The 27,918-nt window shown below is 41.4% G+C and overlaps 2 protein-coding genes across 2 annotated transcripts; one reads left to right on the top strand and one right to left on the bottom strand.

The window, feature by feature from the left end:
* Positions 1-8: 8 nt before the first annotated feature.
* Positions 9-26,539, bottom strand: FCRL4 (Fc receptor like 4). Its single transcript, XM_057495175.1, has 11 exons — positions 26,528-26,539; positions 25,936-26,227; positions 24,620-24,874; positions 24,023-24,307; positions 22,890-23,177; positions 15,900-16,013; positions 15,232-15,259; positions 14,302-14,366; positions 14,003-14,071; positions 1,955-1,986; positions 9-1,855 (listed from the first exon to the last, which is right to left on the bottom strand). Exons 1-11 carry the CDS (start codon positions 26,537-26,539, stop codon positions 1,739-1,741), a joined length of 1,557 nt encoding a protein of 518 aa, XP_057351158.1. The 3' UTR covers positions 9-1,738.
* On the top strand, positions 7,651-8,633 carry LOC130681724 (non-histone chromosomal protein HMG-14-like). Its single transcript, XM_057495186.1, has one exon. It carries the CDS (start codon positions 7,790-7,792, stop codon positions 8,087-8,089), a length of 300 nt encoding a protein of 99 aa, XP_057351169.1. The 5' UTR covers positions 7,651-7,789; the 3' UTR covers positions 8,090-8,633.
* Positions 26,540-27,918: the final 1,379 nt, after the last annotated feature.

The raw sequence follows: 27,918 nt of genomic DNA, 5'->3' as shown, positions 1-27,918 counted from the left end.
TTAACTTTTTATTTGGAAAATTATAAGCATGCAGTAGCAAGACCTAGTAGAAACCCCCCTTCCCCCAACAAGGGACCCATCACCCAGCTTCAGAAATGGTGCCCATGTGACCAGTCCTAGTCCATCTACACCCCTACCCACTTCCTACCCCCCTCCTCTTACTGCATTATTTCCAACAAAATCATATCATTTAATCTACCAACCATTGAGTGTGAGTTTTAAAAGGTGAATATCTGCTTTAAAATAAAAACATAACCACAAAACAGAAAATCATTTCTTAATATTAGTGTACACATTTCCCTTAGAATTTCATAAGTGTTTTGGTTTTTCTTCTTAACTTGATTTAAGTCAGGATCCACACAAGTCCTATCTGTTCCTTTGGTTGACGTTCCTCAAGTCTCATTTAAGCTATAGGTCTTCAGTCTCTCGCTTTTCCTTTTCTCCTTCCTTCCTTCCTTCCTTCCTTCCTTCCATCTGTTATTTACTTGTTAAAGAAACCAAGTCATTTGCCCTGTAGAATTTCTCCACAGTTTGGATTGGCCGATTACAGTCTCATGGTTCTATTTAACACATTCCTTTGCCCCATGTATTTCCTGTAAACTAGTAGATCTAGAAACTTGATTGGGTTCACTGTTGATAATTTAGGCATGACAATTTTCTAGGTGGTATCGAATACTTCCGTCAGGAGGCACATAATGTTAGGCTGTTTTTTTATGTTAACCTGAGCAGTAGGTATAGTATGAAACATTCGTACAAAATAGTGGTTTTTTTATTTCTTTCATGCCTTCTTCATTTATTGGAAGAATTATTCTCACATCAACTATTTGGTAACTCAAAGATAAAGTCCCTCCAAGAAAGGTAGCCTTATGTCTTTTTAGTACGAAATAGTATTTAATGACTTCAATCTGTGCAAGAGGTGCTTCCTGAGTTGGTATTTATTTCTAGGCCTTTTCAGTGGACAGACCTAGGAAATAAATATCTTTTTAAAAAACAGAGTTTTTCATCCATTTGTACTGATGTTTCTAATTCCATTTAGGTTTGTAAGGGCATTACTTAACTTTTTAATTTTGCATTTGTATTTGTTTTCTCTAACGTTAAAAATCTTTGTCTCAAATATGTTAACATGATTGCTTTTTGCTTTTGGAAGTGAAACCTGGAGACTGCTTCTCTAGCTCTTCCCACAGTTTTGCAAAGTTCTGTTTTAAATTATTTTCTCTGTAAACCATTTAGAGTGGATTCCTCTATCTGCAACTGAATTCTGACAGTGTAAACAGTGTGAACAAGACAGAAGGAGCTATGCATTGTCTGTGAAGTACCGGCACAGCTACACATAATGAACTGATTCAGATGACTGTCCATTGGTACAATTGTTGTAGACGTATTAAACAGAGACCTGAATCACTCAGACTTTTCTGTCTATGTGCAATTGCCAATTCACCAGAACTTGTGCTTTTGCTTTTTCAGCAGCAGTCTCCTCCCTCCATATTCCTTTTCCCTAAATCAGACCCTAGGGCGCATATTAGGTTAGGCTCAGAGCAGACACACACGGTCTTCTCTTAACTGTGCAGCCTGGTCATTTTAGTGAGTTAGCGCCCTTCCCACCACCACCTCAGTGTGGATGAATTGAGTCCTGGGAGTGAATGCACATGGGCAAGAAGAACTGCAAAGATGGAATTAGTTGGTGACTCCAGGGAACTTGAGGACTGCCCTGAGCTGGGGCCTTTGGGTCAGAGACAAGTCATACGAGTAGGACATTTTCATAAGCGTCCATGTCATCTTCATCCTTATGGCCGACCTCTCCAGCAGAATCATCTGGGAGCTGTGTCTTCACCTCAGAGTAGACAACTGAGATATGCTGGGGCAGAAAGAAGATAGAAGAAGAACTGGAAAGAGAAAGGCAGCATGGGGCTACAGATTACAGTGGGAAGAAAAAGAGTCAGGAAATGCATCTCACCTTGTCCTCTAGAGATGTTTTGGAGGTACTGGCTGTGGAGAGAAGAAGAACCAATGAACTATGTGCATCTGGATCCATTCAGAACCCAGTCTTTTAGCTTATTCCCCAGAGGCTGGGAGTCATTAGTCCCTGTCCATTGATTGTCATGTTTTCCCCACCCCAACCCCCAACAAGTCAAGTACTTCTCTGGTTTACCATTTCTTAACCAAGCTCTGCTGATCTGTAAAGTCCTCCCTCAATACTACACCAAGAAACCTCACTCCCTTCCTTCACCAGATGTCAAGAAAGAGTTTCTCTTCATTTTAACTCCTGCCCCTCTTAACATCCAGCACCTCCATCTCTTTCCAATCTCAAAGTCCCATTTGCAATTGCTCAGCCAGTTCCCATTAGAGCTCTTCATAGGTATGCCCTGTGTGAGCCACTCTCTCTTACATTAGCATGTTCTAGTTCTTGATTTTATTGCCACAGTTTCTTACTGATGGGGCTCACAGCTTCCACAGTGAGAGGAAAGTTTAGCAGATGTGATTGCTCAGGTCCTACACATTAGAAATCAAGAGTCACAGAGAAGAAAATAGAGGCATCAGAGTCACATAGTAATTTTGTGGAGAAGTAGAGCCTGAAAAAACGATACAACCTAGGACACTCCAGGCTTCTCCCATCGTATGCTTACCATCGGTCCTTTGAGGTCAGAGATCTTTTTAATGATATGCTAGAAGCTATATCCTCTCTTCCGAGAACAGCAGTCATATGCATGGAACTTTGCATACAGTTTTAGGGGCTTCATGCAAACCTTAAGGAACCAGTGAATAAATCTTTCTACAGATCATTAATGTATAAAGTGCCTGAAATATAACCAGTCCATCAACAGAGTGCTTAGCTTCAATGGTGTTTGGACAAATGTGTCAAGATCAGGGTGTGTAGAACAGCAAATGATCACGGTAACTCTATAAGATGCATTCAGCTAACCTGAACAAATTGCTGGTAGATCTAATTCTACCATTCAAAGGGTCCTGATTAGCGGGCTTGGCTGAGAAAGGAAAGTGACTGACAAAGCAGGTGATCAGTACTGGTCCTACATACATCATACACGATGATATGATATATTAATAAACACTATTAGCAGCAAATCTATATTATAGCAAGACAGAGGACTTGGCCTTAGCTTTGTCTTTTATTGGCTTTGTGATCTTGGGAAAGTCCTTAACATCATTTGTAAAACAAGTTCAGGATCAGACCATGACTGAAATTTCTAGTAGGCACAACAAAATTGGGAATTTTAATTTCCTAAGTGAGATGCCATATGCAGAAAAGGCAACTTATGAAATGGGATAAAATAATCATAATAATACAATAACCCAATTAAAAAGGGGCAAAGGACCTGAATAGATGTTTCTCCAAAGAAGACACACAAACAGCCAATGGGTATTGAAAAGGTGCTCAACATCACTAATCTTTTGGTTAATACAAATATAAGCCACAATGAGCTGTCACCTCACACCTGCTAGGATGGCTATCATTAGAAGACAAAAGATAACAAGCCCTGGCAGGGCTGCGCAGAAGTGAGAACCCTTACACACTCTTAGTGGGAATGTAAATTGGTACAGCCACTGTAGAAAAGTATAGAAGTTCCTCAAAAAATTAAAAATAAAGCTACTATATGATCCAGCAATTCCACTTCTGGGTATATACCCAAAGGAATTGAAATCAGGATCTTGGAGCGATATCTGCACCCCCATATTCATTGTAGCATTATTCACAACAGCCAAGATATGACAACCTACATGTCCATTGATACAAGAGAGGATAAAGAATAGGAGGCTTATACAATAGAATGTTGTTCCTTCTTGAAAAAGAAGAAAATCCTGACATTTGTGATATCATGGATGGACCTGGAAGACATTATGCTAAGTGAAATGAGCCAGACATAGAAAGAACAAGTACGTTCTCATTTATATGTGGCGTCTAAAATAGTCAAACTCATGAAAGCAGGCAATAAAATGGTTTGCCAATGGGAGGGAGGAAGGGAAATAATGGTCAAAGGATACAATATTTGAGTTATGCAGGATGAATAAATTCTAGAGATCTACTACAGAGCATAGATCCTATAGCTAACAATACTGTATTGTGTGCTTAAATTTTGCTAAGAGGGTAAATCTTATGTTAAGTGTTCTTACCATATACATAAATAATAATAATAATTGGGGACAGAAGCCCTGGGAGATGATACAGATGTCTGTGGTCTTGATGGTGTGATGGCTTTACCTGTGTATACTCATCTCCAAATCATCGAGTTGTATATATTTAATATGTGCAACGTTTTAAGTGTCAAAAAGAAAAGAAGCAAGTTTTTATAATATACATAGAATATGGAAGAGTTGCAAAATATTTGTTAAGTGAAAGAAGCCAGTCAAAAAGATCACATTATATATGATTCCATTTATATGAAATTATAGAAAAGCAAAACTACAGGGACAGAAAACAGGTCAGGGGTTGCCAGGAGTAGGGCCTGGGGGAGAGTAACTGCAAAGGGGTATGAAGGATTTTCCAGGGTACTGGAAATGCACTGCATCATGATTGTGGTGCCAACTCTATGACTGTATATATGTGTTAAAATTAATTGAAGTGTACAGTTCTAATTAGTGAATTATGTATGTAAGTTATACCGCAATAAATCTGGTTAAAGTAATAAATTTGAATAGAATAGAAAATAGAGTGTACCACAGTAAGTATTACCTAATAGAACTTTTGTTTCAGTTATGTGCTAGTATTTGTGTGTATGTGTGTGCACCGTCACACTGGCTAACAATACAATTTGTATTTCTTATTGTGGATTACAATAAAAATATTTGAAAGCCACCAATCTTGAGGGTTGAGGGTTCTGACACACAGCTGGCGGTGGGATGAGAGAATGCTGGTGGGTTTGCACAGACCTGAAGTACCCGGGGGTTCCAAAGGGCATGTGTGGTCCACTTGGGAGAGAGAACAGGCAGAAGTCTGGTCATCTTGGGTCTTGTCCAGTAAGACCTGCAGGTGCCAAGGGACCCGGCAGCAGGAAACTGGATGTGATCAGGGGCCTAAGGCCAGTGAAAGAGCCACAAACAACTGCCGGAATTAGAAACGCATCAACTGTGCCAAAGGAACTGCAGGAAGGCGGGATCCAGCAGGAGCCTCAGAAAACTACATAGGGTCCTCCTGGGGGAGGTGTCCACTCACGCACACGTGTCGGCCCCAAGGATAGAGTCAACTTCCGATATACCAGTTGGAGTAAGTCCTTTCCTGCTCCTTCCCCCAGCACCCTCCAGGCTAGTAAGGGAAGAGCAAGCAGAAACAGAGAAGGCACCGACTCCATCCTGCCCTCTCTCTAGTCTCCACCAGTGCCAGCTTCATTCTGAAATTCGTCTGAACTAGGAGACAGATAAATTTTGATGAATGTCTTGAATGAGATATTCTAGTAACTAAATCGAAACTTTAACATAAATTTTCCACCCACTGTCTATTACCTAAGGGAATGGAGAATGTGTCCAAAAGTGTTTGGTAGCCCACTTTTTTACCCTGAGTGCCTGGGAAGATCTCCTACAGAATAAGGTTTAAAGAGACTGTAGGGGATGCTCTGGAAAATGGTAAATTGGTAGAGACGAGACAGACTGACTCTACCTTCTCCCATGTATACATCATATCTACACTTACACAGAGAATCATACCCTAAAGAAGAACAAAGACAGAAGTGAACACTTTCATATAATGAGATACAGAAACACCAAATTAAAAAAGCCGCAGATAGAAGAAGAGGCAGAGACATAGTACTGGGGGAACCCCAGCCCCCACACAGCCACCAGCAGAGGGGAGGCAGAGGGACATCACTGGGAGAGCCAGGCATGGTCTCCTTGCCTGAAGCACGGGAGAAAACCCTTGCAGTTTAAAGTGCAACTAGACCGTAAGTGAAAGAACCTAAGTTTCATAACTAACATCCACCGCATGGCAAGGAAACCACTGGAGGCAATCCAGGATCAGAGGAGCCAAGCAGCACCATTGTTTGTGCTCCTTCTGCACATCTTAGTGGGGCGATAGTGTGATCTGGGTGCCACCTGAAAGTCATACCTTGCTGCCTGCTGTTATCCACCAGGCCAGCCCCCATCAGCAGACTGGAAAGTTCCCCTGCATGAATCTGGGGACTGGTGCCACTGAGAAAGTGGGGAACACAGGTGCCAGGCCTGACCCCAGGTCACAAGTGGGATCTGGTGGGCACTGATGTAGGAATTTCCCAGAGCAGCAGGGTCTGCAGGGTCTGCAGACAACTAAGTGGGAATTCTCGGGAGCAGTCTGGAGTGTTCAGGGGCTGAGGGAAACAAGCACAGAGCCTGATTCCACTCCCCCAACAGGACCTGCGGGGTACCCAATGCAAGAATTCCCTAGGGTGCTCCTAAGCAGCCTGGATTGAACATGGGCATTCGGGTGAGAAGGCACGGGAGGTTCAGCAGGTGCCTTACCTGGAGTGCACCCCTCACCTGCTGCTGGCCTACCATCCCCCCCCAGCCAGCTCAGAACCAGGTGTCCAGCCAGGAGCCCCTCCCAAGGTTCCCAAGGCCATGCCACCAGGGCCATGCCCTTGGAGTCCCAGCACTTGGAAAACCCCATCTCACACTTAGTTACACTTAGTGTAACTCCAGCTTAACAAAATAACAAGGCACACACAGTCTACACAAGGAACTCTCCTACACAAGGGCAGATCTTCAAGGCAGGGAGAGCAAGGCTTTTCAACTAATTCTTGAACAAAGCACAGAAAAAGTCATACAAAATGAGGAGACAGAGGAACATGCTCCAAATGACAGAACAAGAAAAAGCAAAACCAGAAAAAAGCTAAATGAAAGAGAGTTAACCAAGCTACTGATAAAGAGTTTAAAGTAATGGTTATGAAAGTACTTACTGGACTTGAGAAAACAATAGCAGAACTCAAGGCAGACCTCAACAAAGAGATAGAAAGCTAAACAAAAAACAAAAACAAAAAAAAACAATCAGAGATGAGGAATTCAATAGATGAAATAAAAAATACACTGGAGGAAATTAACAGCAGACTAGAGAATGCAGAAGGATGGATCAGTGACTTGGAAGATAGAGTAATGGAAAGCACTCAAGCAGAAGGAAGAGAGAATTTAAAGAAAAGAGGATAAGGTAGGAGAGATGTGGGACAACATCAAACATTCTAACACCTGCATTATAGGAGTCCCAGAAGGAGAAGACAGAAAGAAAGGAGTAGAAAATGTATTTGAAGAGATAACAGCTGAAAATTTCCCTACCCTGAGGAAGGAAACAGTCTACCAGGTCTGGGAAGCACAGACAGCTCCAAGCAAGATGAACCCAAGGAGGTCCACACCAAGACACATCGTAATCAAAATGTCAGAGATAGAAGACAAAGAGAGAATATTAAAAGCAGCATTAAAAAAAGCAATAAATTACGTATAAGGGAAACCCTATAAGGTTATCAGCTGATTTTTCTGCAGAAACTCTAAAGACCAGAAGGGAATGTCATGATATATTCAAAGTGCTGAACAGAAAAAAAAAACTTCCAACCAAGAATACCCTGCCCAGCAAAGTTATCATTCAGAATAGGAGGAGAGATAAATTTCTTCACAGATAAACATAACTTAAGAGTTCGCCACTATTAAACAAGCCTTACAAGAAATGTTAAAGCGATCCGGTTCTCCCACCGCCCCCGCGGCGGGTCGCAGCAGCTCGGGCGGCGGGAGGAGCGGCAGCGGCCAGGCGGCCCAGCTTCGCGAAGGCTCTCGGCGCGCCGCGACCCGCAGGCACCCGGCACGCGCCCGCCGCGCCTCCACGATGCCCAAGAGGAAGGTCAGCTCCGCCGAGGGCGCGGCGAAGGACGAGCCCAAGAGGAGGTCGGCCAGGTTGTCAGCTAAACCTGCTCCTGCAAAAGTGGAAACGAAGCCAAAAAAGGCAGCAGGAAAGGATAAATCTTCAGACAAGAAAGTGCAAACAAAAGGGAAAAGGGGAGCAAAGGGAAAGCAGGCCGAAGTGGCTAACCAGGAAGCTAAAGATTTACCTGCAGAAAACGGAGAAACTAAAAATGAGAGTCCAGCCTCTGATGAAGCAGGAGAGAAAGAAGCCAAGTCTGATTAATATCATATACCATGTCTTATCAGTGGTCCCTGTCTCCCTTCTTGTACAATCCAGAGGAATATTTTTATCAACTATTTTGTAAATGGCAAGTTTTTTAGTAGATCTAGAAACATTTTTAAGAAGGAGGGGATCCCACCTCATCCCATTTTTAAAGTGTAAATGCTTTTTTTTTAAGAGGTGAAATTTGCTGGTTGTTTATTTTTTGGTACAACCAGAAAATAGTGGGGTATTGAATATGGGAGGCTTTGATTGTCTTGGGCGTCAGCTTAACATTCCATAATGGGGGTAGTTTTTATATCCTGTAATATAAACATAAACTAAATGGCAATTTGGAGTCAGTTGTGCATTTAATATATCTTGAACATTTTAAATTACTTCTACTCCTGTGTTGTCTCTGGTAGGTTTCCTAAAGAAAACCACTCCTTGATCTTGGCTCTCCTGTCAGAATTGTGTGCACTCTGTAACATCTTTGGTCTTGGTAGTCCTGTTTTCCTAGTAACTTTGTTAATGTGCTGTGAAAGATTAAAAATCTGCATATGTAGTGTATATGATAAGAAGTTGTGAATTAGTGAAACTAATGTAACAGCATATCAATATTTGAAGATATGGTACTTGATATCCTATTAAGGAAAACTTGCTTCCAAAGTTTAAGCTGGAAAGTCACTGGAATAACTGTTGAGTGAAAAATCACAATTACATGATTTTCTAGATATTTGGTACATACATTAAGAATTGTGTACAAATTGAGATATCTGTGTACTGACCCTCAAATAAAACCTCAATTCTAAAAAAAAAAAAAAGAAAAGAAATGTTAAAGCAACTTCTTTAAGAGGAAAAGAAAGTACTTTAAATAGAAGCAAGAAATTTAAGAAAGGGAAAAGTTTCCACTGGTAAAGCAAACATATAGCAGAAGTAGTGATCAATTACTTAAAAACTAATATGAAGGTCAAAAAGACAAAAATAACAAAAAAATGTCTAAAAATTAGTTAAGGGAATCAGTTAATAAAAAAATTTAGAAGGAAATATTATATTCATCAAATGGGGAGGAGGGGTAGTAAGAAATGCAGTGCTGTTAGAATGCATTGAAATGTAAGTGACCATTAGCTTATTATAGATTATTATATTCATAGGATATCATATAAGAACCCCATGGTAACCACAAACTAAAAACTTATAATAGATACACAAAAAAGAAAGAGAACTGAAACACTATGGAAAGTCATAGGACACAAGACAAGAGAGCAAGAGAGGAAGAAGTGATCAGAGAAGAACAACAAAAATAACCAGGAAACATTTATCAAAATGTCAATAAGTACACACATATCAATAATTACTTTAAATGTACATGGCCTAAATGCTCCAATCAAAAGACAGGGTGACTAAACGGATAAAAAAAAATCAAGATCCATCTACTTGCTGCCTACAAGAGACTCAATTCAGACATAAGGACACACACACAGACTGAAACTGACAGGATTGAAAAAGATATTCCATGCATATAAGGATGAAAAAAGAGTTGGAGTTGCAATGGTTACATAGGAAAAAAATAGACTTCAAAACAAAGAATGTAAAAAGAGACAAAGAAGGACATTATATAATGATAAAGGGTGAGTCCAACAAGAGGATATAACAATCAAAAACATCTCTGCACCCAACACAAGAACACCTAAATATATAAACCAAATACTAACAGACCTAAAGGGAGAAAGTGACAGCAACATAATCATATTAGGGGATTTTAACACCCCACTTACATCAATAGATAGATGATCCACACAGAAAATAAAAAAGGAAACAGAGGTGTTGAATGAAACATTAGACCAGATGAACTTTACAGATATTTACAGGGTGTTCTTCCTAAAAGAAACAGAATGCACATTTTTCTCAAGTGTACATGGAATGTTCTCCAAAGTATATATATATTAGGACACAAAAAAGTCTCAGTAGATTTAAGAAGATTGCAATTGTATCAAGCATCTTCTCAGACCATATGGTATGAAGCTAGAAATCAGTTACAAGAAAAAACTGGAAAAACACAGACATGTGGAGTCTAAACAACATGCTTCTAAGTACTCAATGGATCAAGGAAGAGTTCAAAGAGGAAATCAAACAATACATGGAGAAAAATGAAAACAGAATCACAGTGGTCCATAACAGGGGGGATGCAACAATATCACCTCTAAGAGGGAAGTTTATAGCAATACAGGCCTACCTCAAGAAACAAGAATAGGCTCAAATAAGCAATCTAATCCTGGAACTAAAGGAACTAGAAAAAGAAGGACAAACAAAGCCCAAAGTTAGTAGAAGGGGGGACATAATAAAGATTAGAGTGGAAATAAATAAAATAGAGAATAAGAAAACAGTAGAAAAAAATCAATGAAACCAAGAGCTAGCTTTCCAAGAACATAAAATAGACAAATCCTTAGCTAGGCTTATCAAGAAAAAAAAGAAAGGACACAAATAAACAAAATCAGAAATGAAAAAGGAGAAGTTACAATCAGCACTACAGAAATTCAAAGAATTGTAAGAGAAGTCTATAAAAAAATTGTATGCCTATAAATTGGACAACCTAGAAGAAATGGATAAATTCCTAGAAACACAATCTTCCAAGACTGACCCCAGAAGAAACAGCAAATCTGAACCAATTACTAGTCATGAAATTGAACTGCTAATCAAAAAGCTCCCCCCAAAACTAGATGGCTTCATGGGTGAATTCTACCAAACATTCAATGACAAGCTAATACCTATCCTTCTTAAAGTATTCCAAAAAACAGAAGAGGAGGGAATACTTCTAAACTAATTCTATGAGGTCAATATTACTCTAACATACCAAAACCAGACAAAGACACTATAAATACAGAAAACTACAAACCAATATGCCTGGTGAACATAGAAACAAAATTCAACAAAATATTAGCAAATTAAATTAAAAAATACATCAAGAGAGTCATTCAAGACCAAGTGGGATTTAGTTTAAGGATGCAAGGATGGTACAGTATCTGCAAATCAATCAATGTGATACACCACTTTAACAAAAGGAAGGATAAAAACCATATGATCATCTCAACAGATGCAGAAAAAGCATTTGACAAAGTTCAACATCCATTCATGATAAAAACTCTCAACAAAATGGTAATAGAGGGTACATACCTCAACATAATAAAGGCCCGATATGAAAACCCACAGCCAACATCATACTCACTGGCAAAAAGCTGATGCTGAAAGAAAGCTTTTCCTCTAAGTTCAGGAATAAGACAAGGAGGACCACTCTCACCACTTTTATTCAACATAGTACTGTAAGTCAAGCTGTGGCAATCAGAGAAGAAAAATAAATAAAAGCATCCAAGTTGGTAAGGAAGAAATAAAACTGTCATGATTTGCAGATGACATGATACTATATATAAAAACCCTACAGACTCCATCAGAAAACTATTAGAACCAATAAATGGATTCAGCAAAGTTACAGGATACAAAATCAATACACAGAAATTTGTTGCATTCCTATGTACTAATAATGAACTAGTAGAAAGAGAAATCCAAAAAACAATCCCATTTACAATTGCATCAAAAAGAATAAAATACCTAGAAATAAACCTAACTAAGGATGTGAAAGACCTATACTCTGAAAACTGTAAGACACTGATGAAAGATATTGAAGAAGATACAAATAAATGTAAATCTATCCCATGCTCATGGATAGGAAGATGGTCATCCTGCCCAAAGCAATTTACAGATTCAATGCAAACCTATCAAAATACCAATGGCATTTTTCAGTGAACTAGAGCAACGAATCCTAAAATTTGTATGGAACCATAAAAGATCCCAGATAGAGAAAGCAATCTTGAGAAAGAACAACAAAGCTGGGGGTATAATACTCCCTGATTTCAAGTTATACTATAAAGCTACAGTGATTAAAACAGTTTGGTACTGGCACAAGAACAGACCCATAGATCAATGGAACAGAATAGAGAGCCTGGAAACAAACCCACACACATATGGTCAATTAGTATATGACAAAGGAGCCATGTATGTAAAATGGAGAAATGACAGCCTCTTCAATAAATGTTGTTGGGAAAACTGGACAGCTACGTGTAAGAGAATGAAACTAGATCACTGTCGTACACCATACGCAAAAGTAAACTCTAAATCGATTAAAGAACCAAATGTAAGACAGAAAACCATAGAAGTCCTAGAAGAAAACATAGGCAAGAATCTCATGAACATCAGCATGATAAAGTGCTTCATGGATACATCTACCTGGGCAAGGGAAACAAAAGCAAAAATAAACAAGTGGGACTACATCAAACTGAAGAGCTCGGTGCAGCAAAGGACACCATCAACAAAACAAAAAGGCAACCTACCCTGTGGGAGAATATATTTGCAAATGATATATTTGACAAGGAGCTAATATACAAAATGTGTAAAGAACTCATATGACTCAACACCAAAAAACAAAACAAAACAAAAAAACAAAAAAACAAAAAAAACCCCAAATAATGTAATTAAAAAATGAACAGAGGACCTGAACAAACATTTTTCTAAGTAAGACATACAGATGGCCAACAGGCACAGGTAAAGATGCTCAACATTGCTAGTCATTAGAGAAATGCCAATCAAAACCACAATGAGAGATCACCTCTAACCAGTCAGGATGGCCACTATCTAAAAGACAAGAAATAACAAGTGTTGGTGAGGATGTGAGGCAAAGAGAACCCTCCTCTACTGCTGGTGGGAATGGAAATTGGTCCAGCCACTAGAAACAATATGGAGGTTCCTCAAAATACTAAAAATAGAAATACCATATGCCCAGCAATTCCACCTCTGGCAATTTATCCAAAGAAAACCAAATCACTAATTCAAAAATATATATGCACACCTACGTTCTTTGCAGCATTATTTACAATAGCAAAGATATGGAAGCAACCCTAGTCTCCATCAATAGATGAATGGATAAAGAAGATGACATATATACACACAGTGGAATATTACTCAGCCATAAAAAGCAGGAAATCTTGCCATTTGTAACAACATGGATGGACCTAGAGGGTATTATGCTCAGTGAAACAAACCAGGCAGAGAAAGACAAATACCATATGATTTCACTTACATGTGGAATCTAAAAAACAAAAAAAGAAATAGATTCACAAATATAGACAAAAGACTGTTGGTTATCATAGGGTAGGGGGAGAGTGGATGGGTGAAAGAGGTGAAGGGGATAAAGAGGTACAAACTGCAAAATGTAAAAATAAGTTAGACATAGGAATAGAAGTACAACATAGACAATTTAACACATAATATTGTAATATTTTGATATGATAATGGGGTATTATACTTATTGTGGCAAGCAATGTATACAAGTATTTAGTCACTATGTTGCACATCTGAAACCAACAGTATTGCATATCAACTTTATTGCAATAAAATAATTTAAAAAGAGTGCACAAAACAAAATTTTTTGTAATTAAGTCTTCAGTTTTACTTGTTCAGGATATTGGTTGCACAGGGTTGTTATATAGACTAATTAAGTATAAATATATGTATATATGTGAATATAAATTGTATAATAATAAAGTATGAATATAAGTTGTATTTATAATATATATATGTAAATATTCTTGTCACATAGTAGGTGTTTTGTCAACAAAGCACATTTATTCATTACTAAGGGCAACCTTCAGACATACTCCTTGGTGATCACAATATCTATCAGAAGGATGTTTAATTTTTGTGTAGATCATCAGCAAAGATACATTGTGTATTTTTCAGTGTCTGTCTCCTTTCCAGAGTCTAAGCATTGCACTGCTGGGAATTTTATCACTGACTGACTCCCTGTACTGACAACAGAGGAAGTACTCACTTAACTTGTTGAATGAATGAATGTAGTTTGCAGCCAGAATCTCTGCAGTGACTTACCTTCCCTTTTGTCTCCCTGCTGAATAATCTGGATCTCAGAATATATCAAGCCTTCCTCTTTGAGGTGTGCTGGAAAGAAAGAATAACACTTTCCAGGCCGTCCCAATGGGTGATTTGTGCCATGATGCTCCTTCCTAAGTATCCCCTCCGTTCTTCTTGGGCATAAAATGAAGCAGCTACCTATTGGGACTGCCTGGGTTTGGAATACCTTAGGGAGATCAGAGCCTTTGCCAGGCCTTAAAATGCAATAACTTTCCCAGGCTCAGGCTGGGAGCAGCCTCCTACCAGGGAATCCTCACCATTGACATACAGTAGCTGCAGCTCCACTAGGGCGGGATCTCCTGGGCCTGGGATGGGAGGGCTCCTGTGAGACATAGAAGCAGGTGGTCATGCCAGGAATCTTAGAATATGCCTGAGGATGGGATGGCTTGAGAGAAAGAAGGTGGGGGGAGTCAGCACACAGCAGGGGACTGGGATCTCTGAGTGGTTTAACTGGAGCTTCAATAGGTCTGTATAGAGTCAAATTATTCTTTTGAAAGAAACCCTAGGGTTGTGATATGGGCAAGCTGCTGGGAACATGGCCAGAAATTCTCAGAATTCACAGTAATAACCATCATCTTATGGATAGAATGGTTACTCGCAATTGGCTAAAAAACATGGCCTCACCATCAAGAGAAAGTGGGGATTCAAGATGGAATTAGACATCATCCATGCTACGCTCCAAGTTGCCAACCTAAGACTGAGACACGGACCTAGGTAGAGGAAGAGGACCACATTTCCAAATCAAAGTTAAAGACACAAAGTCTGATGAATACATATATACACGTGAGGGGCCAAAAGATTAGTAGAAATTTGAAACTTCCCTGGAAATCTAGAACTGATAGTCATTGCATACAGTTATAATGACACAATGTCTAACTATAGGACTATTCACAGTAGAAATATTTTGTGCCAGCTGAGAAAACCTACAGGTTAACTTTTGGTTAATCAAGTTTTGGTAGCATCCATTTAAATGAATGGATAAATTTCGAATAAGAAACTGATCTAAATACATGCAAAATCCAGAATACAACTATTAGAAGAGTTCTGGGAAGGTGTGATTTTTGCCCTTTCAAAGTATGTGAAAATGCGAGTATCTCGTCACAGGGACATAGATAACTTGACCTAATTTTGTGACCTCAAAGTTCTACATATTTTGCTTTTGGGGAACCAGAAGTTTGAGGCCTTACCTGTTAGTGTCTCCCAGAAAACATTCTCCTGCAAAATAAAGCAAAGTCACATTTATGTCAGCAGAGGGAGTGTTTTCTCAAAAATGTCACACATATGTGCTGCCTCAGAGAGATCATCCCCCAAATTAATCCAAACATGCACACCCCCCCAGCATGTACCCCGGATAGGGCTACACATTCCTGATTTGAATATGCAATAATTTGAGATCTGATTAAGGTTCAAGACTGTGTGATATACCATAGGAAATATTACATATAACCAAACTGTCTCTCTTGCAGAGTAGCGAGGGACAATAGGGAGACTTTGAGGAGCATCTATGGACATTCTCAAAGGAGCCTCAGACCCCAGCTCTAGCCGCCCAGTCTGCACGGACCAAAGAACTGCCCAAGGAAGCAGTTTAACGTTTTTGAAACTTCACATTACCAATTTTACTTCCTCCCCACCTTTCGTTTGAGCTTAGTAAACCAGACTAGATTTATGCAGCCCTCAACCACAGCATCTACTAAGGAAACCACCCTTTAAGCAAAAGGTGTGAGTATAATGGTGAGTACTGATGGCTGGGAGGTGGAGAATGGTGGCCTGGTGGTTACTGAGGCAGTGATAAGCTCAGGTGTTTGAGGCAGAGACAGGGTGTGGCCACCAGCAAAAGGTAAGGGAGAATACAGACCTGATTTCTTCTGGTGCCAGCAGTAAAACAATAGGGCCACAGCTAGGAGAAGAATGCTGAACGACCCCCCAGCAGCTCCCACAGTGAAGAGGCTACTCCTGCTCCTCGGACTGCCTAAAGGGGAAAAGCTTGTTTGAGCCCCATGGGGTAAGGTCTGCAGCCTGGAACTGCCACCATACCCTGGAGCCTTGCCTCCACCCTGGTCCTATGTCCTGGGAGAGGGAGGGATCTAAGGGACCAGGACTCAAGAGGACCGCTGAGGTCTACATCAGAGCTGGTGCAGCCCAGGAAGCAACCTTCTGTGTGTGGGTGGTTCAGCCCAGCCCCGCCACTGTACATATGACAGGGAGTGACACACTGTGGAGTGGTAGGAAGTGAGAAAATTAAAAGTCTGGGCAGATTGTGGCAAAGGTGAGAAAATGTAGCTGGCATCTTCTCCTGACCCAATGACATCAAGTCAGAAATTGGCATTGGGGGAAATACACACACATGTATATCCTGTATTCTTGTAATCTGGCATCTTGGGAATTTCACCCAGACACCTGGAAAGAGGTTGTGTGACAGTGATTTGGCAGCACCCAACGTAGGCATAGTAGCCTGCCTGAGAAAGAAAACAAATATCACTGCTGACTAGGGAGGGCACTAGTTGAACCAGCAGTCACTCTGAGATTGCTCCTCACTAAACAAAAGAATACATTGGAACACTTCAATACAATAACACCAGTTTCCTTTCTCATAGAACCATGAGTCTTATATACTCTGAAAGGGAAGAAAGAAAGACATTGATGAAAGCAATAAACTAAATTGTCAGGGGTTCCTGATTTTTCCATTGGAGTCATTCTTCTCTCTTCTCATCCAGAAGATTTCATTTGGTTCATTGATTCATTTATTTATTCACTTAAGAAACATTTACTGAGCCTGGCCATGCACTAGGCACTGATCTAAGACCTGAACATAGAGCAGTGAACAAGACAGTAAAGTCCCTGCCCTCATGGAGTTTATAGTCTAGGGAGGGGAGGAAGGTAATAAACAAATAAATAAATTTACATGTCTGGTGGTGGTAAGGGTTAAAAAGCAAAAGCAAAATAGAGGGACAAAGCATGGGCGGGGGGGTAGAAGTGCTTCCATACACATTCTTGGTCCCTTGGTAGAACAAATTCAGTCTTCAGACATCAATACCACAGAATTACACAGAGAACATTTAGATATCAGAACAGCAGCCGCACTAATGATAATTCCCATTTATCACATTTATGATTCCTGGCACAGAGTAGGCACTCAACACACATGGTCACTGGCCATTGGTGACATTTCTGTCTCTATACCTTCCCATCCTGACAAAATTAACAAACCTGTGTTTGACCTATCAGTGGCTCCACCAACAGTGTTCATGGGGTATCCAGCCCAACCTTCCCACCATAACAGCTGAATTAGAGGAGTAGAGAACTGGGGAGAAATCCAGAACAGAGCAATTTGGCTGCTATGTCCTGTAGTGAATCTTTTCCCACTGTCTGCCTGGGAATCTACCTGTGAAAAATCTGAATCAGCCATACCCAGGATATCTAGGATTCCATATTCAATGAGCAGAAAGAAAAGTTTCCATCCTTTCTAGTAACCTTATGTTCTACAGGAAATGGCTATTCTGGGGGAAGTAGTTGAAACTTATTTTGAAAGGCACAGAACTATATGCCAATAAAAAAGACAACATAGAAAAAAATTAGAAAATTCCTAAAAATATACAACCTACCAAGACTGAATCATGAAGATCTGACAGACCAATAACAAGTAAGGAGACTGAATCAGTCATCAAAAACCTTCCAACAAAGCAAACCAGGACCAGATGTTTTCACTGCTGGATTCTACCAATCATTTAAAGAAAAATTAACTCCAATTCTTCTCAAAGTCTTCCAAAAAATATAAAAGAGGAATAAATACTCCCAAGTTTGTTTTATGAGGCCAGCATTAACCAGATACCAAAACCAGATAAGGACACTACAAGAAAACCATAGGCCCTGATGAATATCCCTGATGCATATAGATGCAAAAATTCTTAACAAATACTAGCAAATCAAATTCAGCATCACATTAAATGGACCATAAACATGATCAAGTAGGATTCATCCATGGAAGGCAAGGATGGTTTAACATGCAAATTAATAAATGTGATACATTATTTTAACAGAATGAAAGATAAAAATCATGTGATCATTGCAGTAGGTGTGGAAAAAGCATTTCAAAGAATTCAACATCCATTAATGGTAAAAACTCTCAACAAACTGGGTATAGAAGAAATTTACCTCAATATAATAAAGACCATATATGACAGGCCCACAGCTAACATCATATTCAACAGTGAAAAGCTACAAACTTTTCCTCTAAAAATGAGGAACAAAACAAAGGAATCTACTTTCATAACTCCTATTCAACATAGTAACAGAAGTCTTAGCCAGAACAATCAGGTAAAAAAGAGAAATCAAAGCCATTGAAATCTGAAAGGAACAAGTAAAACTGTCTCTCTGTTTGCAGATGACATGATCTTATATATAAAAAATCCTGAAGACTCCACCAAAAAACATTAAATTTAATCAATGAATTTAGTAGAGTTGCAGGATACAAAATGAACATATAAAAATCAGTTTTGTTTCTAAACACTAACAGTAAACTATATGAAAAACAACAAAAACAATCCTATTTACAAACAGCATCAAAAACAATAAAATATTAGGAATAAATTTAACCAAGGAGGTGAAAGATCTACATTGAAAACTATAAGACATTGTTGAAAGAAATTGAAGACACAAACATACGGAAAGATAACCCATGTTCATAGATTGAAAGAATTAATATTGTTAAAACATCCATACTGCACAAAGCCATCTGCAGATTCAATTCAATCCCTATCAAGATTCCAGTGGTATTTTTTTCAGAAACAGAAAGCAATCCTAAAATTTGTGTGGAACCACAAAAGACCCCATATCCCCAAAGCAATCCTGAGAAAGAACAGAGCTAGAAGTATCACACTTCCTGATTTCAAACTATATTATGAAGCCTAGAGTAGTAAAAACAAATTGGTACGACCATAAAAACAGACATATTGACAAATGGAATAGAACTGAGAGTCCAGACATAAACCCATGGATATACAGTCAAATAATATTTGACAAGGGAGTCAAGAATAGTCAGGGGATAAAGATAGTCTTTTTGATAAATGTCACTTGGAAAACAAGACATTCACATAGAAAAGAATGAAACTGGACTGCTATCTGACACCACTCACAAAAATTAACTCAAAATGTATTAAAGACTTATATGTAAGACCTGAAATCATAAAACTTCTAGAAGAAACATAACATTGGTCTTGGTAATGATTTATGAATATGATGCACAGTACCGCCCCAGCCTACTTCAGCCTTCTCTATGGACTGAATTGTGCCTCCCTGAAGTTCATACGTAGAAGAGGCCTAACCCTCAGGGTGATGGTGTTGGAGCAGGGCCTTTGGGAGGTCATCAAGTTTAGATGAGGTTGGGCCTTCATGATGGGATTAGTGTCCTTCGAAGAAGAGACCCAGAGATCTCTCTCTCTCCCCATCTCTGCCACAGTGAGAAGGCGGCTGTCTGTGAACCAGAAAGAGAGTGCTCACCAAAGCCAGACCATACCAGTACCCTGACCTCAGACCTGATTTTAGACCTCCAGCCTCCAGAAATGTGAGAAATAAATTTCTGTCATTAAAACCACTCTGTCTACGGCATTTTGTTATAGCAGCATGAGCTAACACAGACCATCTGAATCTAGTGCTCCAAGTTACTTCAGAGCTTCTCTCCTAGAAATTCTCCCATTTCTAAGCACAGAAATTTTGCATAAGGTCCACAATAAAAAAAGATTTAGGAAGAAATTCTTGCTCTGTCATATATCAACTGAATCCTTAATCCCTGAGATCATCTGTTCTCTTAACGGATGATAACATCTGCCCTGCAGAGTAACTACTCTTAGTAAATGAAAGTACATGTGTAAGGAACTAGTTCACTGCCAGGAGAGGAGGCGGCTAAATCTATTCTAATGATCTTAACCTTCAGAAGGAAAATCAGTAATTTTACACTTAGGCGTGAATCCCTAACAGCTTTGCTATTACCCTTCTCAGGGGTTGTCACGTTTCGGCCTTCCAAGGTAAAGTTCCAGTGCAAGAGCTTTCCTGAAAAAGTAGCACCCCTGTCTCATGTTGCTCTGAATTTTAGGGCATTCATGAGTCCTCAAAGGGTGCCCTTTGACTGCTTTCAGCTCTGCTAACCTCTTCTTCTGCTTTCTCAGATGATAAAATGTCATTAAAATGACACCAGGCTCAGTCTCTGCCCTTCTCTGCTTGGGGTCACACCCAATGCTGCTGTTCACAGAAATTTCCAGGGTGAGATGCAGATCCTCCTGTGGTATCTGCTTGTAGCCCCTGACCTGGGAGGGCCCCACTTGATCACAAGACGTGCCTCAAGGGAGTTGAAGGGAAAATCCCACAGCAGCTGGGCCATTCTCATAGCAACCCCATCCCAGAGCTGCTAACCAAACTGTTCAGGTTCATGGCTCTGTCAGGGCTGATTGCTCCTATAAACAGCACAGTTCTCTGCTTATTTAGCAAAGTTGGCAGTAGGCACTTGACTGTATGGTATTTCTTTCAGAAACTTTGACTATGCTCTCCATCTCTCTGAGCTAAAAGGATTGTGTCAAAGTTCAAATATAGGCTGCCAGGTATAAGCTTTGTGCCTTTATGCAAATTACCAAGACTTTCTGAGCTTTACACTCCTTATCTGTAGAAGGGAGATAACAGTATCTTTATCTTTGAGGACTGTTACTACGATCAACAAAAATGGTCTATGTAAAATTCAGTTCATTCCTCGAATCTTTATCAAATGCCTGATATGGGCTAAGCAGTAGCTGGGATACTATAATGGTCAAAATAAAGACCTACCTTCATGAGGCTAATATGGGAGGCATGAAAGGAGGCAGGAAATAAACACTGCGCAGGGTGGCAGTTAGGAACAAGCGAGGAAGAATCAAGCAGGACCTGGGGAGGGAGTGCCAGGGTGAAGGGCTGCTATGTAAAATAAGGTGGTTTGGGAAGGTCTCACTGAAAAGGTAAGTGGATTCCAGAAGAAACGAGGGGGTGTGCATGAGCATTTTGGGGAAGAGCAGTGAGTGCAAAGGCCCTGAGGTGGGAATGTGCTAGCAGGGTTGAAGAAGAGACAAGGGGGCATGGTGGCTAGAGTGGAGCAGGTGAGGGTACAGTGGCAGAGATCAGGTCAGAGTAGCAAAAGGGCCAGATCATCAGGACCACGAAGAGGGCAATGGCTCTCATTCCGAAGGAGATGGGAACACAGGGGAGGAGTTTGAACAGAAGATCAACATGATCTGACTGATGATTTATAGTTCTTTTGGACGTTGTACTAAGAATAGACTTTGGGGAGCAATGGGTGAAGCAGAAGGTCAGTGGACAGTGTTACTGCAGTAATCCTGGTAAGGGATACTGGTGGCTTAGACCAGGTGGGGGCAATGGAAAGGGTGAGAATCAGTTAGATTCTGGCTATATTCTGAAGTAAAGCTATCAGGACTTGCAGGTGGATTAGATGTGGAGGATGAAATAAAAAGAGGAGTCAAGAATGATGCCCAGATTTTTAGCCTGAGCGACTAGGAGAATGGAGTTGAGTTTTCTCTTGGATGAATTAAGTTTGAGATGCCAATTGGCCATTCCTGTGGACGTAAGTCCTTGGGTATATGGGTTTTGAGTTCAGACTGAGGTCTAGGCTGTAGATTGAGTTTGGGGGTCAGTAAGTCCACAGAAGCATAACTGCATTTACTGTCACCAGACTGGATGAAATGATCTAGACATTGGGAAGAGATAGAGAAGTCTGAGGACAGAGACTGGGGAGTCCCCAGAATTTAGAGGTTGGAAACATGATGAGAATCCCGCAGAGTAAACCTAAAAGCAGTGATGGGTAGGGAACTAGGAGAGGGTTGTGTCTGAGAAATCAAGGAGGAACGTGTTTCAAGAAGGAGGGAAGAATTTGTTGTGTCAAAAGCTGGTGATGGGCCAAGCAAACTGGAAACTGAGAATTGCCCGTTGACTTCAGCAATACGGAGGTCGTTAGTGATCTGCACAAGATTAGTTGTGCTGGAATAAGCTAAGCCTGTTAATGGTGGGTTTGAGAGAAAATTGACAAAGTAAAGAGACTGAGTTAGAGATAACTTTTGGGGGGCATTTTACTACAAAAGAAAGCAGGGGAATCTAGCTTTCCAGTAGCTGTGCAGTAAAAGCTAGCTCTGCAGGATAGCCAAGGATGGAGCTGAAGCTGAGATAGAGGAGGAACTGAAGCAGTAAAAACCATCCCCTTGGTGCCAAGGGAGGTGAGGAAACTGGCTTGGCCTGTGTGGCTTATTGGAGAGAGGGAGAGAAAGACATAAGCTAGAACTGTGGGGACCCAAAGGAAGGTTTATCTCAATGGACATGACTCAGTTTTGTATCTGCTCTACAACTTGGAAGTTTCCTGACCCGAATACAGTTTGAGGACCAAGACTCTCTCTGGCCTATAGTAGTGGAGTAAAGGAAGGCCTTATGATTTTAGTCCTATTGCACTTGAGATTGGTTGGCTGTGTTGTGAATAACTTCCTGAAAAGAGAATATCGTTCACATTTAGGATTATAGAGCTGTACCCTACCCTAACATGTTAATGAGTTAAGGCTGCTCTTTGAGATCAACACACAATAGGTCAGAGTACAGACACACAAAATCATCTCCAATGTGCGAAATGCATCACTCTTGGCCAGCATTACCTCACTGTAGCACCTCATTGCAACTAGGATAATTAATATGAGAATGGAATTGTCTATTGCAATGGAAGATGGCAAAATGGGAATAGAAAAAGGAGCAGCACAAAGATGTGTGGCTTTGCCCATGCCTCATTTGAGAAAGCTGGGATTAAATAAGCTCAATGGAGGTTAAAACTTACTTCTCACAGTGACGTTCACCGGCTCACTCTGGAGGAGGCCGTGGCCGTTGTCAGCCGTACAGTAGTATCCCCCCGCGTGGCCCTCCCCGACAGCAAGGATCTCCAGCTCTGCTCTCTGGGAACGCTCACTTTTCCTCCCCAGATCCTGCCCTGTGTCCTCTCTGTGCCAGGAGAAGGTGGTGTTCCCAGTGCCTTCAGCCACGGAGCAGACAAGGACCAGCGTCTCCCCTTCGGTTACCTGGCTCCCCTGGGACTGGGTCTCCAGAAGCACTCCAGACACAGGGATTCCTGTGCAAACACAAGAGGACAGGCGAGGGCCTGGGGTGGGGACGGCACAGCCAGGATGTTGGACACGTTCACTTTTTATGTGACTTCAAGATACATCCTTCAGCTGGTGCTAGCATTATACATAGACAGTGGGGTTTTGGCTTAGACATCACTAAATGTAATAAGCTTTCCATCCTGAGGCCCAAGTCCTCAGGAGAGAAAATTAGGCTATCCCTAGAGAAGCATTTGGGTTTTGTCTGATGTCCTAGCTGGTGGTGTGAGTTGTTTTGAGCATTAGGTAATAGTAATAGCGAACATCATGGCACTGGGCTGGAACAGACCCATTTCCAAAAATCCTGCTTTAGTATCTAAGACCAGCTGATACTTACTGTGTTTATCTTTATATGGATATATATATATGTCCTTCCCTTCTGCTTTGCATGTCACAGGCACTCACATTATTTGTTGCTATGGACTAGGAAGAGGCAGCTGTTTATCTTCCAAATAGTTTACCCCAACAGCTAGCATTCTAGAATCTCTCAACTTACTAGCATGGCAACTTGTTTTCTTGCCTTTGGATTTTTTTCCCCAGATGTTATATCTAACTCCATGAATCTCCTCTATCACTTCGAGGTGCTGGAGTTTCAAAGGAAGGCTGAGTTTTTAGAGAAACAGAGGTGGAAATGAAGTCCTATGTTTCTTTAATGATAGTACCTCCCTTCTCAGTCTAAGGCTGGTGATGATGTCAGGATGCCCACACCCACCTGAACCGGGCGGTCCCTACCTGCACGCAGGGGAGTGAGCCTGAAGGAGCAGCCAGGGAGGATGCCCCAAGTCCCCAGCCCGCCTGGCTCTCCCACACTCACTCTGCACCTGGATCTGCAGAGGGTGGCTGCGTTTGCAGACGCTGTGGGTCACAGTTTCAGCACCACACCAATACCACCCTGAGTCTTCTCTCCAGATGGTTGCGATCTGGAATTCCGGGGACCTGCTCCAGTTTGACAGGATGACCTCCTTGTCTCTGAAGAAGACGAAGTGAAGCAGAGAGTCCGACCGCTCCAGAGGAAGCTGTGTTTCACAGCTCAGGTTTACAGAATTCCCCTCGGTAGGCTGGGAGGCTGTGACTTTCAGCTTTGGCCGTGGAAATAGTTCTAGAGAGAAGAAGGAAATCATGTTCTCAGCAAGAGCAGATTCTCAGCCCTAGGTACTGTCAGATACACAGCAAGACAAGCAGACTTACCGAGCCCTCTGTCACATTTTTCTTCCCCACGTTTATTTAAGTCCAATCACTCCTCTTTCTCTGTTTCTAGAGGACTTAGGACTCTCACTGATCAAGAGTTTTGATATCATCTTATATACTCTCTCCTGAACCGTGTGTGACAAAAGGTGCTGTCAAGTCCTTTTGAACCCAGTTTCCCCAACCTCTCATTACTAGATGAATCTATATGAAATGAAGGGTTTACCTTGAATTCGAATTATTTTGATGTTTGATCTAATTATATAATTTTCCTCTGAGGAGCCAATGCACTGGTATGGACCGCTGTTATTTGAACTTGCTAGGGGTATCAAAAGGTCCCAGCTTCTGCTAGAATTAGCAATAACTCTTCCATTCCAAGTGTATTTCACAGCAGTCAGTTTCTTCTTTTCCTTGCTCTGGCATCTCAGAACCAATCTGTCACCCTCAAACACAGAATACGGGGCCTGGAGGATGAAGTAGTCTGGAAACCACAGAGATAAGATACTGTCACCAGGGTGCGCCTCCTTCCTCGTGCAGCTGGAGTTACAAAGGCTTTCCTGTTTCCTGTTTTCCCTTCAGCAGTAGTTAGTCTCCTGACCAAGGTTCTGTCATTTCTTTCCAAACCAGTGTGACCTGCTTCAGATACAATCCCTAAATATAACCCTGACACACCTCTTCAGTCGTCCAAGGACTGATTCAAAAGATAAGGATTCTAATACGGAAAGGAAAAGCTGAGAGATGTGATCACAATTCCTGACATCACAGCCAAGATCAACACCTACTTGCTCACCAAATCTTAGGACAAGAGACATCAGAGAGGAAGCTTCTGGAGAAATATACTGGGCAGTATTACAAGGCAGTAATGGATGCAGCAGGCTTAACCTCCCAGACACGAATTCAGGTTGGAGGGAGGGCAAATGTAGTCCCCTCTGGAAGTGCTCGTGCTCCTCAGATTCCAGTGAGAGGCTAGCTCTAGTCTGTCTCTCTCAGATGACTGCAGTAAACGCCTGCACCTCTAGAGCCCTGCTCGTGGGGTGCTCCCAGGCACTCTCTCTAAAGCAGGCAAAACTGGACAGGAAGAGATACAGGGCCCAGTTAGCAAAGGAGGTGTAGAGAAGGGACAGATACTAGGACAGCCTGGGACAAAAGGCCTGAGGTTTGGAGATTTCCTGCCTTTCAACTCTTGCTGAATGGCATTTTTCACTCTCTTCTATGGGCTCAGTGCATTCCTGTCTGTGTAACTTCCCCTGTAGGAGGCTGTGAAGTCCTTGAGGGCAGCATCCAAGACAGCTTCCCTTTGAACCCCCTGAGACAAACTCCTTGTCTTAATTACGTAAGTGGGCAACAATGTCTGCTGATTAATATTAGACACTTAAACTCTAGTAGCAATAGTTTGAATAACACCTATAGACGGTGAGGGAGAATGTGAAGCTGGAAGTAACCGAGGTCAAGGGTGAAGGTGGAATGAAGGAGACTTCATTCAGTTCTTGGGAACCATTCAAATCGTTTCTAAAGGTTTCACTAATTCACCTTCTTTCTCACCTGAAGAAAAGACCAAGTACACAGGGTTGCTTTGGAGCCAACCTGGCGCCTGGCATCTGTACTCTCCAGAATCATGGACCTCGAGCGAGTTTCCGAGGGTTTCCGTTTGTTTTTTATTCCAAGAGTAGCGATGGTACCACGTTATTTTCTCTGGGGCACAGATGTGAAATCCGTTGCAAGTCAGATTCACTTTCTCTCCTTTGAAGACTGTGGTCCATGGAGGATGGAGGGAAATCACGGATTTGGGCGCAGCTGCAGAGGAGAAGAGAAATGAGACTGGAGTGGGGGGTACCTGCAATCCCCACCACAGTAAGAAGTATACTGTATGGCTCAAACGGGAGCATTTGGCTTTGGAGAATCCCTAGAAGTACCAGGGAGGGCTACGGCTTCCCAGGTTGCTGTTCTCCAGCTGTGCTCACCTTACCCAAGGGTGCACAGCTGCTCCAAGGTCTACAGAAGTAGGCTGCCCTTTCCAGAGGGCAACCCCAGCAGCGCTCACTTACCAGGGAAGGTCAGTAATGGGGGCTCACAGCCCCTCCACCTCTTCTGGCAGGCCAGGCCCCAAGCAGATCTCTCCTGGACTCCCTCCCACCTGGCTCCTCATGTCGCAGACATGTCTCGAAGGCACCTAACATTTGCGTGGCATGGTCCTGTGGTCAGGTGTGAGTGGTAGATGGGGGGAGTGTAGGAATTTGGGGGTCAATTATGCAATTGCAGGAAAGGTTCCAAGTTGTTTTTTCTTGCCAACAAGTAGTAGGTATGAGAGAGGTGATTAAGCCGTTGTCTGAAGTAAGAATTATATTGAAATTACTACAAAGAGAATGTGCTGGCGGCTGGGTGCTTTTGAACTCCCCGAACCTCAGAGAAACTCTTTTGTGACAATAAAATATGGGCCTACATGAAATCAGGCCCTAAGAGCTTTGAAACACTGATGGACGGACTGGAGAACATACGGGGAGTACAAATTAAAGAAAGATTTCATTCTCCCTGTTGAAAATAAAGGGAAAGACTTCTCCCCCCCTCTCCCTTTTCTTTCAGAATTTCTTTCAACTATCCATGAATCTGTATATCCCAGTCTCACACCTCAGGGATGTCATTTTCTGAACTGCAGATATCTGGGGGATGGTCCCCCTCGTTTCCCTCTCCTCTGGGAAGATAAGAGACCACCTTTGGAGGGCGGTTTGCTCCAATAGGCAAAACTAAAGATAAAAGTTTTTTCCTCCTCTGGATAAAAGCCAATCAGCTAACACAGGTGGTTTCCCCAGTTACCATGATTAAAAGTAAGATGAACCGTGTGTGACTGTCAGTCCTCTTGACCAGTTAGTGTTTAATCTTGAAAGAAAACATGCTTGTTAGGAGCTGCATCTGCTTAAGTCTTTAAGAGTGTGAGATTCTTTTCTGGCTTTTCAGTTTCTTAGTGGATTGTCTAGGAAGTGCATCACTTTCTGGTTTAATGCTTTTTCAATAATAACAGTGTTTTCTTTCTTTACTACCTTTGTAGATATGATTTCTTGGTGGGGAGATTTTCTCTATAAGTATTGTTGAAAAGAAGCCACAGGCCCAGGAGTGAGTCACTTCTGCTCGGCCAGGTTACCAAACCAGGGCTCACCGCCTGCCCTAATTGCAGTTTCAACTTCCCCCAGAAATGTAGTCTTAAGAGTGGATCAGGAATTTTCTAGTCCACACCAATGAGATAATCTGTTGTCTCTCCATCACCTCTCCCCACAAAGAAGAAAAGTTCATCTGCATGATCAACCCCGGCTCTTCCCCCTAAAGGAGGGTGACCTTGCCTGAAACAACCCTTTCTTTTCTTTGGCTAATGACTTCTTGGCCTACCCTCTTTTCTATAAAGACCTTCCACATTGCACAATTCCTGGGAGCATCTCTCTACTTGCTAGATGGGATGCTAATTCACAGATTGCTTAATAAAGCCAATTAAATCTTCACATTTACTCGGTTAAATTTTGTTGTTCAACATTATAT

The sequence above is a fragment of the Manis pentadactyla genome, chromosome 19, assembly GCF_030020395.1.
Source record: "Manis pentadactyla isolate mManPen7 chromosome 19, mManPen7.hap1, whole genome shotgun sequence".
NCBI classification, from domain to species: Eukaryota; Metazoa; Chordata; class Mammalia; order Pholidota; family Manidae; genus Manis; species Manis pentadactyla.
The sequence above is the reverse complement of the archived record's forward strand: the minus strand, read 5'-3'. Positions and strand labels throughout refer to the sequence as shown.